The sequence below is a fragment of the Phaenicophaeus curvirostris genome, chromosome 8 (genome assembly GCF_032191515.1).
Source record: "Phaenicophaeus curvirostris isolate KB17595 chromosome 8, BPBGC_Pcur_1.0, whole genome shotgun sequence".
NCBI lineage: Eukaryota > Metazoa > Chordata > Aves > Cuculiformes > Cuculidae > Phaenicophaeus > Phaenicophaeus curvirostris.
Window position 1 is genome coordinate 26,137,157 of NC_091399.1, and position 16,346 is coordinate 26,153,502.

Here is a 16,346-nt window from a genome sequence, read left to right on the forward strand (position 1 = left end):
GACGGAGAACATGTTTGGTTTAAAGCAGCGCCTTTATCACAGAACGGTTTGGTTTGGAAAGGGCCTCAAAGCCCACCCAGTTCCACCCCCGTCATCAGGCCATTCAATGCTTCACCCAACCTGGCCTTGAACATCGCCAGGGAGGGGGAAACGACGACTTCTCTGGGCAACCAGTGCCAGTGCCTCTCCACCTTCATAGGAAAAATATTTCTTCCTAATTTAAACTTCCCCTTTTTCAGTTTAAAACCATTCCCCCTGGTCCTGGTCCTGCACTCCCCAATAAAAATCCCCTCCCCATCTTTCCTGTAGCCCCTTTCCGCACCAGAAGGCCACTCTAAGGTCACCTCAAAGCCTTCTCTTCTCCAGGCTGAACAACCCGTCCTCGTACAGGAGGTGCTTTAGCCCTCAGATCTGACTCCTTTCTCTGGATACTTCACAAAGCAAAGGTAGAAACACAGTTTCACTACATCTGAATCCATTCCTTTTCTTGCTTACAGATGACTTGTTTCCTACATGCTCAAGTGCCAGGTCTCCAGTGCAGAACATCTTTCTTCCCATCCCACTTGTATCGTGTCCGCCACGCTGGAGCTTAACTTTCAGCTGGATTTATCAATGTTAGGATGATAAGCACACGACCTCAGGCTTTGCAAATCTGAACAGCAGCCACCAAAGTCAAAACATAACACGTCTTTGTCTACTGAAGGACAGCACAGGCCCTTTCTCCCAGTGCCACCCTCTGCATAGCTGTATTCATATCCCTGAAGCAAAGGCATGAGGTTCAGTTAAGGCAGGGCTTTTGACACCCAGCAAAGTAAAGTTTTCAGCAGATGAACACATACAACACACGTAGCAAACTTAGGCTGATCAAAGCATATCTGCATTGCCATATCTCCTTTCCATGATTTGTATTTCCCCACAAAGAAGGTCTATTCCACGACTGGAGCTCACAGTAGCAGTTCTGTTTGGAAGTAATCCTGAAGAAAATCGTCACCCAAAACCAAGGAAAGAGACAGCAGTTTGGTATGGAGAGATGAGCGTAATGAAACCCTTCTGGTTAGCAGATCAGCAGAGATTTCACCACTGCCAGGGTCCCACCACTTCAATCCACTGTGCTGGCCTCACGTCTGCAAGCCACAACTGACATCCTCAGGCTGGCAGGGTTCTCAGTTTATTAAGGTGCCTGGCTGAGTCACTCCTTGATTTCCAAGACTAAAACCACCAATATCTGGCTTTTTGGTGGATTGCTGGCCTATGCGTTGGAAATTTATCAATGCTGTGGATCAAATAGAAGTAAAATTAAACAGGTAGACAAAATCAGTTTGAACCGGACAGCTCAAAACGTGTTCCCATTCAGTTTCTTTTTCATGTATACAATACATTTCGTAATAGCTGTTTTTTGTTGTGTTTCAGGGAGCAAATTCAAGTTTTAGATAGTTACAGTAGCAACAGTCATTTCACTGAATTATTTTATTTAACTTACACAACTGCAGTTCATTTTGGCAATAGAAAGTTCACAGATACACTTACTCTGACACTGGATTTGACACATTTAGTTTTGATAGAAACCAAAGACTACAAAAGCAAAGTATAATAATCATTAAGAACACATCAAAAGTGTGATTATTATTACAACTAAATTACAAATGATGTAAATATTTGATTCTTGTACAAACCCGACACATTCAACATTTCTGAGTACAGTTAGGGCAGAAGGGAATGGCTTTGCATATAGCTTGTTCTTATTAGCAAGGAAAGGGGCATTCAAAACTACTGAAAAATTCAGAGATTATAAACTACATTCCGAGTCTGATTAAGAATTCACTAAAGCAGAATTGCATCCTGCTATCATTGCTTTCACACAGCTTGTGTTTTCAAAGACTGTGGACTTCTGAAATCCTTAAGCTGGCTCTCAATAGATTTTCTTTGTACGCTTTCTAGCTAAGGTGTATAAACCTGAGGTTACAACAGAACTGGTTCTAGTTCTGTGTTACAAGGAGACAGGTATCTCCCATTTAAACATGTAACTCTCTCTGGAGTTGGGAAAGACAGGATATAGCTGTTAGGGAAAAGGTCCAAAGAGACCCAGAGGTGATCAGAAGCCTACTGCTGTGTTCCTGCCCATTTCCCTCTTCTACTTTCCCTCTTTCTCTCTCTCTCTTAATTGTTCCTGAATCAAATATTTGGTGGTAGTATCTTACAGCAAATAGATACTGTAATTCTTATTTTGGATGAGAAATAATGCTATCCAATTTCTAACCACTTCTATGGACTTCTGAGCGCTCTAGGAGTGCATGAAAGTGTTGCTGAGTTAAAGGGATACATTTGTTTAAGCCAGATAGTATCAGGGTCTTATTCATTTTCTAAGTATTTTAGTGCTTTATTGAATGTTTGTCATTCTTCTATTTAAAAAAGTCCTTTCTGTTTTAACAGCTTGATTTTTAAAGTATGTGGAAGCATTCATAATGTCACAGACAACACTGCTGCACTTTCTTCAGGGAGATTTTATAGGTAATATGAAAATCACTCCCTTAAACATACATTTACTTCTGTGAAAAAGTGCTTTTCTGTTATGAATGTTAAGGTGACATTCTTTTTGTACCATTCTATTAGACCATACAAAGCACAGCAGACAGTTTCCTTTGCCACACTGCAACCCCCAGGTAGGACCATGTGCTGCAGAACGTGCCTTTTATTCCGTTACTTCTACTTCCAACTGTTCCTCTTGATTCTGAGCCCAACGAGACACCTTACTGTTCCATATGATTTCATTCATAGCCTTGCAAAAAGCAGCCAAAATACACTTCTGGGCAGAATGATGGGGGGAGATAAGTACGTTTAAGCTAAGTGAGATGGGTGAAAAAAACTTCATGTTCTGGTATTGAAGACATACTTTGTGGAGAAAAAAAAAATAGAGCATGGAGCACGGTGCCAAGTTCAGCAACTTGAATGGTGGAAATAGGCCAACAGCAGCATTTAGAATTTCTGTTTTATTACACATCGAAGTATATTTTTTTATATATATATATAAACTAGAATCTCTCAGTATTTCACACAAGTCATACGTCACATTTGCATCATTTTTATAGTTACCAAATGAGTACAGCAAAGGAGCAAAACGTTGGCTTTAGTAAAACCTATGGAATTACACCGGCCCTCCTTTTCAAATCTCATAGTTTGAAATGTTTCTAAACAAAGTTTGTTTCAATATGCCAGATTTTAACAACATGCTTCTCAAGTATCTGAATATTTAGAATTACTCTGTAAGTACTTACTCTCCATTACTTGACACACGATAGATTCTTGTGGGCTGGCTTTGTGTGGCAAAGCATACCTACAGGCAATTTAAGAGCCTAAGCAAACTATGAAACATTGTCCTATTTTACAGAAATTCAAATATTATAGATCCTCATTACTTATTACCTCCAGCAAAGGAAAAAAAATGTTACTGCAAGCTCTCTCACGCCTCCTTACTATGCTATGCTCCTATCTAATGCTCAAGGTTTCATACAGAATCATAGGATCGTTTGTGTCAGAAGGGACTCCAAAGCCCATCCAGTTCCAACCCCCTTGCCATGGGCAGGGACACATCCCACCAGATCAGGCTGCCCAAGCCCCATCCAACCTGGCCTTGAACACCTCCAGGTATGTGGCAGCCACAGCTTCCCTGGGCAACCCAGGCCAGTGCCTCATCACCCTAAGCATGATGAATTTCTTCCTAATGTCAAATCTAAATCTTCACCCTTCCAAATTTCAAGCCATCCCCCTCACCCTATCCTGAGCCACAGTTTTGCACTGCATGTAGATGGCCACGATTGCTTAAATTTTCTCTTAAACAGACATCTGACTTCATACAAGGAAGGAAGGAAGACAGAAATGCTTTTAATAAAACACTGTCTTTTGAGCTTTTTGAATATAAACAAGTGCTCTCAAACACCTTCACGATGTTTAGATATTTTAAGACAAAATAAAGTAAAAAATGTGTACTGGAAGTCATTTCTGCCCAAACAGCACCTGCATCTCCTGCATCACTCAAAAATGATGGCTTATACCCACACAAATGTAATTTCAGTTCCATGTCATGACTGTGATTACTTTATTGCACATCACATGAATCAGAGACTGCGTATATTCCAGTTGAAACACCTTCTAGACCTAAACACACAGTGATCTGGAGACTCTGTAATGAACATTTCGTACCGCAAGCCTTGAAAGGAAACGACTCCATCAGCTTCACTTACAAATTATCTGTGCAAAAGTACGGCATTTCATAAATAAACTTTACCCAAATATTACAGAAAAAAGCTTTGGGATACGTTAAATATAAATACAGTGACAGCTGCGCTGCAAATTTAATTTAGGTATATACAAGAACTTGCTCACCAGTTCTTTTCATAGATGTATGTTTAACCTCCCTGAGTCCTTTTCCACACTTAGCAACATGATAGGTTTTCAAATGCTTGCTCAGTAACAGCAACAATAGCTTTGGGGTTAGAGAGAAAGGTGGGAAGGAGCATGTCAAAGTGCACTCTGTTTCTTTTGTCATGGATTTTAAGCTTACTGTACTTTTGCTTCCAAGAGCCCACTGGTCATGACATGGCCATGACCACTTACGCAAGCACTGACGTGTCTCAGTGAATCTGCTCCAAGATAAGCCATTAAAAGTTCAGTGTGTCGGATTAATAATTGCATAAGATCTTCAGCCAAACTCTCCATAGATGAGTATCTCACTTTTTCAAAATCAAAAATGTCTTTGAGGAAGAAAAGCACTTGATCCTAGTGGGGGAAAAAAGAGAAAAACTTGTATTATTCGCTTGCAAGAAGAAGAAAAGGATGCAATGCTAGTTTTTTCTTCTACATGTTTCCTAAAATCATAAAAACATCTATTCATGTATTCTTTTGGTGCAAAGACAAGAGCACACTAAAATAGACTTTTCACAACAGTTCTAGTATTAAAAAAAAATGAAAATATTTATTTTCATGGTTTACTGTTGTTAGCCTTAATCTTAGGAAAATGCAAATATGCCTACAAATCACAGGATCATAGAATGGTTTGGGTCAGAAGGGACCTCAAAGAAAATCCAGTTTCAACCCTCGTGCCATGAGCAGAGACACCTCCCACTGGATTAGGTTGCTCCAAGCCTCATCCAACCTGGCCTTGAACACCTCCAGGATGGTGCAGCCACCACTTCTCGGCATCCTGTGCCAGTGACTCATCAACCTCACAGGAAAACATTTCTTCCTAATATCTAATCCAAATCTCCCCTCTTTCAGCTTAAAACCATCACCCCTTGTCCTATCCCTGCAGAAAATAAGATCCTAATTTCTTTTAATCAGGAAGTTTTTTTTTTTTTCCTAAATTAAGATAACGAGTAATTAAAAAACAGTTGCAAACCTTGAAGAAGCAGCAGAGGTCATAAAGGGAATTTCTAGGGCCTAAAAAGCCCCACGCCAAGACAGGGCTGATGTGTTCACATATGGCATAGAAATGTGCAAAGAATCCATCAGGCACCTAATGATGTAAAAATTGTAGACAAAGTGACACAGTATATTTAGTATAAATCTCCATTAAATAAATTTAGGTCTTCAGCAAAGCATAAGCCGCCGACTGGTCAGGGCTGTGGTAAATTGTACAATTGGCAGCCTCTTGACTGAACTAAGATATCTAGAGGATTAAGGGTTGATCTGTGATTTAATTTGCTGAATTTCAAATTCCTAATCAGTAATTTTAGTCCACATCATTTGCAAAGCAACTTACCTTCATTTGTTGTCTTTTCTGCTTCAGGACTGACCAACAGCTTGAAGCCACGGCCTAAGTGTAAAAAAAATAAAAATAAAAAAGGTCTAAATGCTGCCTAATTTCATTATACAAGAAGTTATCTTTCATCTCAAAAGCAGTGCTCTGCAGAATACCGTATTGCTATATTTTTTGGATTTGTCCTATCTTCAGTTTCAATCTTGTGATAACACGAAGTTTAAAACTATAAGATGTCAGCTGATACAAATAACTAATTGCATATCAAGTGCATATTTGTTATTTTCAGATCTGAATTTGCAAAGTCTATAGTTTAATTCAAAAGTAACTTGGCATCCTTGACCGATTCTACTATTGCTTCAGTGAGGAACGTTCCCTGGGTTGAACTGAGGACCAGTCTCGGATACCAAAGTGTGTGCTCAGACATAAGTAACTATTTTAGATATTAAATAGCATGTGAACACATCAAAATGTCCTTTTTCATTTCAGCAAAAACATTCTTGCAATAGCTTCAGATTCAACTGAGGCATTTTGTCCAAATATGGACCTGTACAATACAATATACTGATAGCAGGAGGAGGCTTTTTCCCCTCCCGGCTTGTAACTGTCCCCATCCGATTCTCCTTCAGTGCTGCAATGCAATTTACTGCTCAAAACCCACAACATTAGCACACACCTACAAACAAACAGATGCATGTTATCTTTTTTCTTTTTTTCCTCTAAAAGGAAACAAACTTCCCCTCTAAAATTCTACTTCCTCAGATAAAACTCATTTTTGCAGGACAAGTTAAATTATTTTCTCTGACACATTCAAACATTCTACGTATTTTGTGCCCGGACTTGTAGCTTCTAAACTGCTATTATGGGAAATCTGGTAATATAAACTGTTTCTTTTTTGTGAAGGATATTTCAGGTACATATTCAGTTCTATTGGAAGCTGAATCACACTTGACAATAAAGGACGGTGTGGTTTCTTTGCTTCAGAATTAATGCTGTTACCAAGACAATATGCACAGTGTTTATCCTGCAGTTGTTGGATGTATTGTTGCTTCTACACATGCTTTAAGAATTTAAATGGGTTTATTCTCGTTTTTACATTGAGCTTTAAGTATATAAAGCACAGATATCTGCATATATAGAAATCTTGTATCGGAACGCTCACACCAATGTTGTACCGATCATACCATCTACTTACTGTGACATACTACAGAATAATGATTATGAAAATTACCCATAAATACTCACTGTTTCTTTGAAAGATGAATTTAGCCAGCGGTTATTTACTACGTTCTGTATAGATATTGGTGGATTTTCTAAATCTTCAAAGGAATCCATGAGTATGAAGTCCAGAACAACATCATAAAAATTCAGGTTTTTCACCTGTATTAAATCAGAACATGATCTGAGTAACCTAGTTTCTCTTTCAGCAGTGGAATTCAGCATGCATCATATTCTCTGTATTAACATGCAGATTTATAACTGCTTTTTAATGAATACTGAAGATATTTTGTAAGTAAAGGAGTAGTTAAAAAAATCCTCATGCTTTCTGGTACTAAACTGAAGGGGTGGATGCCATTTCTCTAAATCAGCAATGTAAACAAAAGACTTACATTTCCCACAATTCTGAACTGTAAAAAATTATTTTTAGCTGCTACAGTTTATATAAAAAGGGTTAAAGCACTTTTCAGAAATTCAGACTCACTCCTCTAGCAGCAAGTTCCATTTCAGTATTGTCCCAGTGATCTGTTTGTTCCAAAAAATATATCATTTCATCAAAGACATCTTCAAATTTCTTTGGATTCTGTGAAGCGAAAACAATGAGAGAGGGTTTATTTACATTGGAAAGTGGAAGTTACACTATCAATGAAACATCGGTTAAAACAGGATTTTACCTTTCGTGCTCTCACAATTAAAGCAGACAAAATTTTTCTTCCACTTTCAGCAAGAAATACTCTGTTTGCTGTTTCTGAAAGAATTACCTAGAAAAAAAATCAGAAAATACAGACATTCATTCACAGATCATACTTAACCACTTCAATAAAATTTAATATAATTATAGCTACTACTATAGTAGGCGAGTGCCTAACAAGCCTTTTGTATAAAGGCTCCAAAGCTACTCATGGAATTGGGGCTCCTCTGTAAATACCTCCCATTTTAGTATTATAGGCATGTAAAAATGACCAGAAAATGTTTAATTACAGAATACGTTATAAAATTGCTTGCACGTTGATAGTTTCAGTGCCATATACTTTAATCATAATGACTGACAGACAAAACACACTCCTTACTATTTACCTGAAAAGCTTGTCGAATACAGTGAAGCTTAGCAAGGAAGTCACTGTCTCCTAGGCATTCAAACATTTCAGTCCTATATGAAATAGAAAAGATTCCAAAGAGCATTAAAAAAAGAAGCATAAGAAAGTTCAATTAAGTCTAATTTCTAGAAAAAAAACCAACAAACTAGTACAAGTAACTTCTAAAAAACGAGTTCTACATAGAATATACAACTTTAATTCTTGCTTTTCTTGGAAATAATTAAGACGTAAATTGATACCTTAACACTCGCGAATAGATTTTGCCTTCTTCTGCCAAGTGCATAGCTTCTTCGTACAAGGGGCAATGGCAAAGGGAATCCAGACCATACGGATTCCGAATCTCCCTGTGCTCTGTAAGCTGAAAAAAATATCGGTTTGAAGTTCATTAAAGAGCTTCCTAACAATGTTTTTAACGACAAAACAAATTAAAGAAGTTTTCCTGATATTCTACTGAAAAATGGATCCTTAAAAGAAAGGGGCAACGCTCAACCAGTGAGCAGAAGAGAAACACCACACAATTCACAAGACTGTTACTGCATAACTTTTAGAATCTGAAAGCCACAGTTTCAGATTTCACGTTTCAAAAGTTCAATCAATTATATGGAGGCTGCTGAGGTTTGTTTTTAATTTGCCTATTCAGGTTTTTAATTTGCATACTTAAACCTAACGGGTCTCAAAGCTGCTAAAAACAAATTATTGCCAGGACACAAAGTACAGAATGACTGCATCATGCAAATCTTTATGGAGCTGGAAATAGCAACACCTTCTCACCTCTGTTTTTGTTTCACCAGTAAACAAGTCTGCGAGTTACCAGAGCACACAAATATGAAGCATGAGCACCCAGCATTTTAGCACAGCCTCCCAAAAAGCTTCTTATTATTGGCAGTTTCAATTCTGTGGTTATCATATAAATTAATGGGGACTCACAGACAATTTTAGAGCAAGAAAAAAACAAAATAAGATATAGATCAAAGCACGTAACTAAAAGTAAACTCCTTTTTACAGAAAATCATATTTAATCCACAAAACAACGGATAGTTACAATTTCCACTGCAAACATTACATCATATTGTTAATGATCCAAAAGAAAGAAGATCAAACACTTGCACCTCCTTCAGTTTAGCTGATGAACATAAAATGAATCCTTTTTTTAAATTATTTTTTTGTTGTTTTTTTTTTATATATACATATCTTGCACGGGGGAAAAAAACTGTGTTTCTGGACTATGAAAACAGAGTCCAGAAACATCTTTAAAAAATAATTATCACAGTCCTCAGCACAGCAAGGACGTGGAACTGTTGGAGCGAGTCTGGAGGGGGCCACGAAGATGATCCAAGGGCTGGAGCACCTCCTATATGGGAACACTCAGAGAGCTGGGGTTGTTCAGTCCGGAGAGGAGAAGGCTCTGAGGAGACCTTAGAGCAGCTTCCAGTACTGAAAGGGGCTCCAGGAAAGCTGGGGAGGGGCTTTTTACCAGGGCTTGTCACTGAGGACATGCAGTAGAGTGTTGGGATGAGACTTCATGACGACATTAAGAAGTTTGCTTCCAGCGTGTGTCACAGAGTTTAGATGAGCTGGTTACAGCAACATTTGGGCAAGCAGGCTTAAACATAAACACGTGCCAATACCTATTTTTGTCCATGTAAACATTTAAGCACAGATTTCAGAACAGAGCTGATGTTCTGATGAGTGTCACACAGTGTTAGATGGGATGTAGTTGCTGGAGCTTACACGGATGTTTTGAATCACTCATACCAGGATCCTCTTACTGGAAGCAAATACATACAATTCCTTTCATAAAACTGTCAGGTTCCATTTTAAGTTGATTTGCTTGGGTAACAAAAAATATAAATAAATATCCGTATGGCTATACAGATCTCTACAGAGTTCTCAAATTGAGAACCAAGTGACAAGATGACAGCTAGGGAATAAATGAAGGAACAGAAGAAGTTTTAAGGTCAGCAAAATGTTATTTTAAATGAGTTATTTACACTTTCAGAATTCATCTAGCTTGAAAGTATTTCCATTGTACATATTGTTTATCAGTTGATTTGCTTGGAAGAACAGAGTAGAAGATGCTGACTTCCTAAATAAGATGGACAACCATCAAACCCAAAGATTTATTCCAACATAACATTATTAATAATTGTGTTTTGAGTTGACTAATTCAAAAAGCCCACCTGAAGATTTATGTTCTTATTATAGAAAGAAAGCCACACAGCTTTTATTTGAAGTTATATAGGAAGGAGTAATTTAACCAAGTGGAAGGAACAGGAATATATTGATTTCTTTCAGATATAAGAAATCAAAATACATACAGACACACACACACACACACACATATATATATATACACACACTTGTATATATAGTGTAATAGTCAGAACAGGTATAAGGAATAATAAATAAAACCCCTTTACTCTAGAATTTGTTTTTCTACATTATGGTTAAGAAAGTAGAAAAATACATATGTATTTTCCAAAATAAAGACCAAAGTAGAACATAAATAATATACTAGTCTATTTCTTACCTGATCCAGCTATTACTGAAGCCATAAAACATTCCATTTACTTTATTTCATTTGCAATACATACGCACTTTGTGAACACCTGCCCCTCGCTTGGAGGTTATAATTTCTGTGGTGAAAGGGATTACACTAGTTTTCTCTAAAGAACCTCAGGCAAATCAGCTTCTTCAGATATTTAAGCAAACTGACTGACTGTGACTGGTTCAGGACTCATATGATTGCTACAGTTACGTGCAGGTAATCTCCATCTGCTGCCAGATAACATCTTCAGCACACAGAGAGGCCTGATCACAGCCTTTGTGGTTACAGATTAGCACAAAATCTGATACTTGGGAGTTGGGTGAGGCCTTTGATTATATTTAGATTTGCTTTTTGGAACTTCCTCTCGTGCCAGCACAAGAAAAAATGGCCACGTTGCTGTTGCAATGTGTACTATTGAGGTCAAGTGAAGCAAGCAGCTAAATCAACCAGCTACTAAGCAGGAGAGAAGGGTAGAACTACTCTTCTACTGAGAAGAAGGTTTTGATCATGGATTGAAGTTAGTCCCAACCAACAACATTTGGCAAAGGGGTGCAAACTCCTCTATGACTGGCTTTTCTTAGCATGCAAAAAGAGGAGAGCAGAAAAAAACAAACCAAACAAACCCAGAAACTAAAACAACCTCTAAATTTAACTAGAAAAGGTGATATCCAGACAAGCTCTGAAGCTGCATTGTAACGCTCCTGGAGTCATCGTTGATTTTCTTTTGATGTTTTCTAGTATTTAAAAATATATTTATATGTAAATGTTTTATAGGCAGATATAAACTACATATATGTAACACACAGTAGTATATTTTAAATGGTCTTGCAAACATTCTGTTATAGCCATTCCCTTTGAGATGAAATAAGGTGGAAGCTTGCCTATATAAACAAAATTGAATCAGCTGAAGATGCACCAAACACATCCATGTTTCTAACACAGAGTTCAGCTATGAGAAGAATGTACAAATCATATACAATGTTTAACAACATGCAGAGTATACAACAATTTTAGATAAGAACTTGTCAAGCTGCTATCAAAAGGAAAATTAACTCTTATGAATGTCTCCTCCAAGGAGTTCTTACTTTCAAGGAAAAAGTCGGAGAGAAAGGTTAGTTTTAAATGAGATTTGTTCAGATACTAAAAAGCTTTTTCCAAACTGCTCAGCTTTAAGGCTGCATCTTCTAGTAAAGAGGTGCTGAAACCAGTGTTGTGGTTTCACAGACCTCCAGAACTGTCAATAATTAAAACTTGGATTCCCTGACTGCTCTGGTCTCATGAACAGGCCTGGTCCTCCTGTCTGTCACCCACGACTTGTTTCTTAATAAAAAGGAAAAATTCTCAGCTGTGCATCAAGATCTTGTTGAGTACCAAAATAACCACATACATGAGTGTAACAGAAATAAACAATGCTAGACCTTTTAGGAATTCTTGCTTACTCCTCCTAATAAAAAGGTCAATTTACCAGCACAGTCAGCATTCCTTGCGTTCTCAGAAACCGTGCTTATCATGCATTGAAAAGACTGGTGATCATCTCTTCCCCTGGGTATCTTACTTTATCTAGGATTTTGATGGTATTCTGCTTTGAACACCAAACTTCAAGTTCTTTATGGCTTTGTTCAGGACTCTTTCTGTCAGCTGGGAATTTGAACAGACTCGTCAATAAAATCTGAGAAAGAACAAGCTCTCTCACCTCCTATCGGTGAAGGCCAGATAGAACAGCTAGAAAGGAAGAGAAAATTTTCATAACCTTGTTCTGGAAGGACGAGTTGACAAAAGTGGCTTTAAGTTGTCAAAATATAGACAAAGTAGACAGGTAGTGTCACATTTTCAGGATAAGTAAAGATAATTCCACTGCCAATTTTGACTCAAGCATTTCTGTAGCAAATACCAAGACAATTTAGCTTCAGGATAGCATGGTTATTCCACTAAGGTGATACACCCTGGGCTTGGCGGTTCTTGTTGGTTGCTTGGGTTTTTCAGCACAAAGGAGCATAATGGATTGTTCTTTTCTCCAGATACTTGCAAAAACACTAGTGCAGTTCATTTCTAAGATGAGCTGTACTGTATTAAAAGTTGATAGTTAAAAACTGCAGTTATTTTTGTACCAACCTAATACTAAATCAAGTTATTTGTGCCACAGAAAAACAAATCATACAACATCAAAAGATAATTGGAAAAAATCTGTAAGCAATTCTCTTTGTTTTACAGCTGCCTGAGTTTAGCAGCTTAGTCGCAGTGCATACACAACTCCAATATCTAACATCTACTGAGACCAATTGCCTTTCCTGCAATTTGGTCAAGAATGCTATTAAAAATCACTGCAGCTCCTCAGAGACTACAAAAGGTGATATTCCTCATCCAAATAAGTGTGTCACTGTATGTAAAATTCTTTCAAATACTTCAAGGGAGCCGTAGCAGATTTCAGCTAATAGAAAATGCCCTGTTATGCAAAGATTACTTCTATATGTATCCCTTGTGGCCTCATCCAAGAGGATTAAGGGAAGTTAGATTAAGTATATTATATTGTACATGGAATGTAATAAAATTTCTAATAATTTCCTCCCCCAAAAAAACCAACTCCAAAAAGAAAAAAAAGACAAAGCCTTCTTCATTTGTCTTTATGTGATGGTAAGGGAACAGGAAAAAAAGACAATGAAAAAATGCAATTGATGGTGAATGGAACTACTAGCGCCTTGACTGACTGAGCTTCTTCACCCATGAAAACCTGATATATTTTTCAAAAGCAACTTTTTTTTCAGAGGAGTTAGGGAAGCATCCTACCTGTGCACTAAAAAAAAGTTAATAAGCAAATTTATCCCAACTTCATTACTAGAACTGAACTGCTAGGAAGCTGGTTACAACTGTGCAAGGAAAGCTTCCCCTCTACATACAGAGAAATACACTTTGCTTACAATAATTCACTGTTTAAATAGATCAATGAATCTTTAAAGAAGCAATCTTTAGAAGTCTTACCTCAGCTGTGGAAACAAAGGAGTCCGTTGATGCAATACTTAGAGTATCTCGAAGGCAGAAATCATCCATATTATCCTTTACGGTGCTGTCTGTATTTTTATCTTTAAAATAATAATAGAAGAACCTGATCGTTAGACTACATGAAGTCTTTTACTACTTAAGTCTTGAAAGTGTGGTCAAATGTATACTTTAATGTCATATTCATTTGGAAGGCACAAAATTGTACTGCTATGAGAGGAGATTCCCACTAACATATATACAGGTGATGTTATTTCTGTCTTTAAAGCAGACTTACAAACATCACCTGCAATGAAGAGAGAATAGAGATTTCCCCAGGAGCTTTGCCTTTTTTTGATAGGCTGCTGAATCTCTCTACATAAAGATAACACTTTGCTATATTGATCTAAAATCTCTGTTGTTTTTTTTTTAATTTGGCTGTGTTAAATAACAAATGCTCAATGTTTTAGTAACCAAGTAATACTGATCTAAATAAAAGCAATTAATAAAAGCCAGGTTTGAGCCTCACTTGAATTAATTTCATTTTATACTTCTCATGCTTTTTTACACTTACTGGTTCTTCAGGAAAGCAAGTAAAGTTTTTAATCTTCTCTGTATCCTCTTTCCCTAAGAAGTCATTACATGAAAATAACACATCCAGAAGCATTTCCTGTAAGTAACGGTATTCTTAATTCCTTTAAAATAACTGACATATTATGCTTAAAACCATCTGCAATACAGTTTCTTTCAGTTTTCCTTTATTTTATTCCCAGATTTCCACTGCTGCATATAGTACTAACATACATGGTTTTGCTTTCACCACACAGAAAACCTTTCACAGAAGGATTAAATTCGTAAGTCGGTAAGCCAGACTTCAGCTTGATGTGCCCACACTATGTTCTCAGTGGAGCACAAGCATTTATTTCGGGTTATTTTACCTTCAGACATTACACATGCGTTGCTAAGTCTGTTTTATTTCCAACAGTCAGCAGCAACCAGCTACCCAACGTCATCCAGATCTGTTGCTACAGCAATACTCCATAAAAAACACTATTACATAGCAAAGTGGCCAAATGCCAACACACTGGAATGGTTTACTCATCAATTGAAATGCTACAAATCCACCTAACTTAACTATTATTTCAGTGGTTGTTATGGTTTTATTAGTTACAGACTTGGGATGACAGCTCTAAAATTGCACATGACAATTAATATTCATCTTTGAGGCTATTCAATGAAGGAAAAAATTATTAAAAGTTTGGACAAAGATTTCACTGGATTGAGTTAGGCAGGTTCCAACTTGTAATCACAACTTTGCCAATATTCATATGAAAGTTGATTTTTTCAGATCATTCTTAATAGTTTGTTCATTTTTCTGACCTCTCAAAACCAAGCGGAAAAGTACAGCAGCATCCACGTTGGTTGAGAAGCAATCATATACTGGAATTTGATGAGCTAGAACAGAAAACCAAACTGGTTTATAAAGCATTTGCATGAAGCCTGGTAAGAGCACACAGGTAACGTGATGTTTCCTTTCTATTTCAAGCTCATAATTTGTATTAAACCCCTCTAATAAGTTATAAGCTTTTATAATATTTTTTTCACACAAGCAGTTGTTGAAACTGCCATAACACTGTTAAATACAGAACAGTGCAGGGATGTATATAGCCTGCTTGCAGATTTTTCCACTGAACCTCTCTTTTGGCTAAGTTGTCTTCCAGAATAAAACTGCAACTAAAACAAAAGTTCACAGAATCACTAGGTTGGAAAAGACCCCCAGGAACATGAAGTCCAACCATGAGTTCCTCCAAAAGTTCCTCCATCTGTTAGAAAAGCCTTCTGGCACTTGGTTCAAGTGCCACCCAAAGAAATACTATTTTGCTGATCCTCCCAGCCTGTAGGCAACATGCAACACTTCCTTCGTGAGAAACAAACAGCTATGTTCATGAGCAGCAATGCGAATTATGAACTCCTACAAGAGGAAAGCATGGGACCTCCTGATGAAGATCTTAGTATCTTCGTTAAAGCCATCAGTTATATGAAGACCCAGCTGTTACATACATGAAGGGTATCTGCCAAGTGGTCTCTTATATCAACTTATTCATAATCCAAGAATGACTCCACCATCCTCATAGGGATGTGCCAAGTGAAGCCTCAAAACCCTTAGATATTGTCTGATAACTGGTGGTAGCGAGGTGGGTGTTGGCCTCTTCTCCCAAGTAAGAAGAGATAGGACAAGAGGAAATGGCCTCAATTTGCACCAAGGGAGGTTTAGATTGGATATTAGGAAAAATTTCTTTATTGAAAGAGTGGTGAAGCACTGTCAGAGGCTGCCCAGGGAAGGTGTGGGGTCTCGTTCCCTGGAGATGGTAAAAAAGCATGTGGCTGTTGCACTTTGTGACATGGTTTAGTAGGCACGGTGGTGTTGGGCTGATAGGAGGACTGGATAATCTTTAAGGTGACCTTAATGATTCTACGATTCTATCATCACCATGTTGTTGCTATGATACGTGAGTTTGTTCGTCAATGACAACAACAATATCCCCCACACTAACACAAAAATCTTTCACACTGGCTATATGTCTAATTACATATAAATCGGAATAATGCTATGTAAATAAAATTTATGCTGCTTATATGTAAATAAATATTTGGTGTAAATGAATAAACCAGAGTTACCAGCCCAGAATACCTTAGAATGAGAGGTTCCTCTGTAGAGTTTGCATCCAAGCTGCTACAGATTACATAAAGCTCTAGA

General features: G+C 37.5%; 1 protein-coding gene across 1 annotated transcript in view; it reads right to left on the bottom strand.

Annotated features, from left to right (window-relative positions):
- Positions 1–1,449: 1,449 nt before the first annotated feature.
- MIGA1 (mitoguardin 1) overlaps positions 1,450–16,346 on the bottom strand; it is a 35,331-nt gene continuing 20,434 nt past the window's right edge. Inside the window, exons 8-16 of the mRNA XM_069862881.1 lie at positions 13,592–13,692; positions 8,307–8,425; positions 8,048–8,120; positions 7,645–7,731; positions 7,455–7,553; positions 6,998–7,132; positions 5,756–5,809; positions 5,393–5,509; positions 1,450–4,773 (exon numbers count right to left, since the gene is read on the bottom strand). Of these exons, the coding sequence (XP_069718982.1) occupies positions 4,555–4,773; positions 5,393–5,509; positions 5,756–5,809; positions 6,998–7,132; positions 7,455–7,553; positions 7,645–7,731; positions 8,048–8,120; positions 8,307–8,425; positions 13,592–13,692 (1,004 nt within the window). The 3' untranslated portion in view covers positions 1,450–4,554. The remainder of the gene's footprint in view (positions 4,774–5,392; positions 5,510–5,755; positions 5,810–6,997; positions 7,133–7,454; positions 7,554–7,644; positions 7,732–8,047; positions 8,121–8,306; positions 8,426–13,591; positions 13,693–16,346) is intronic.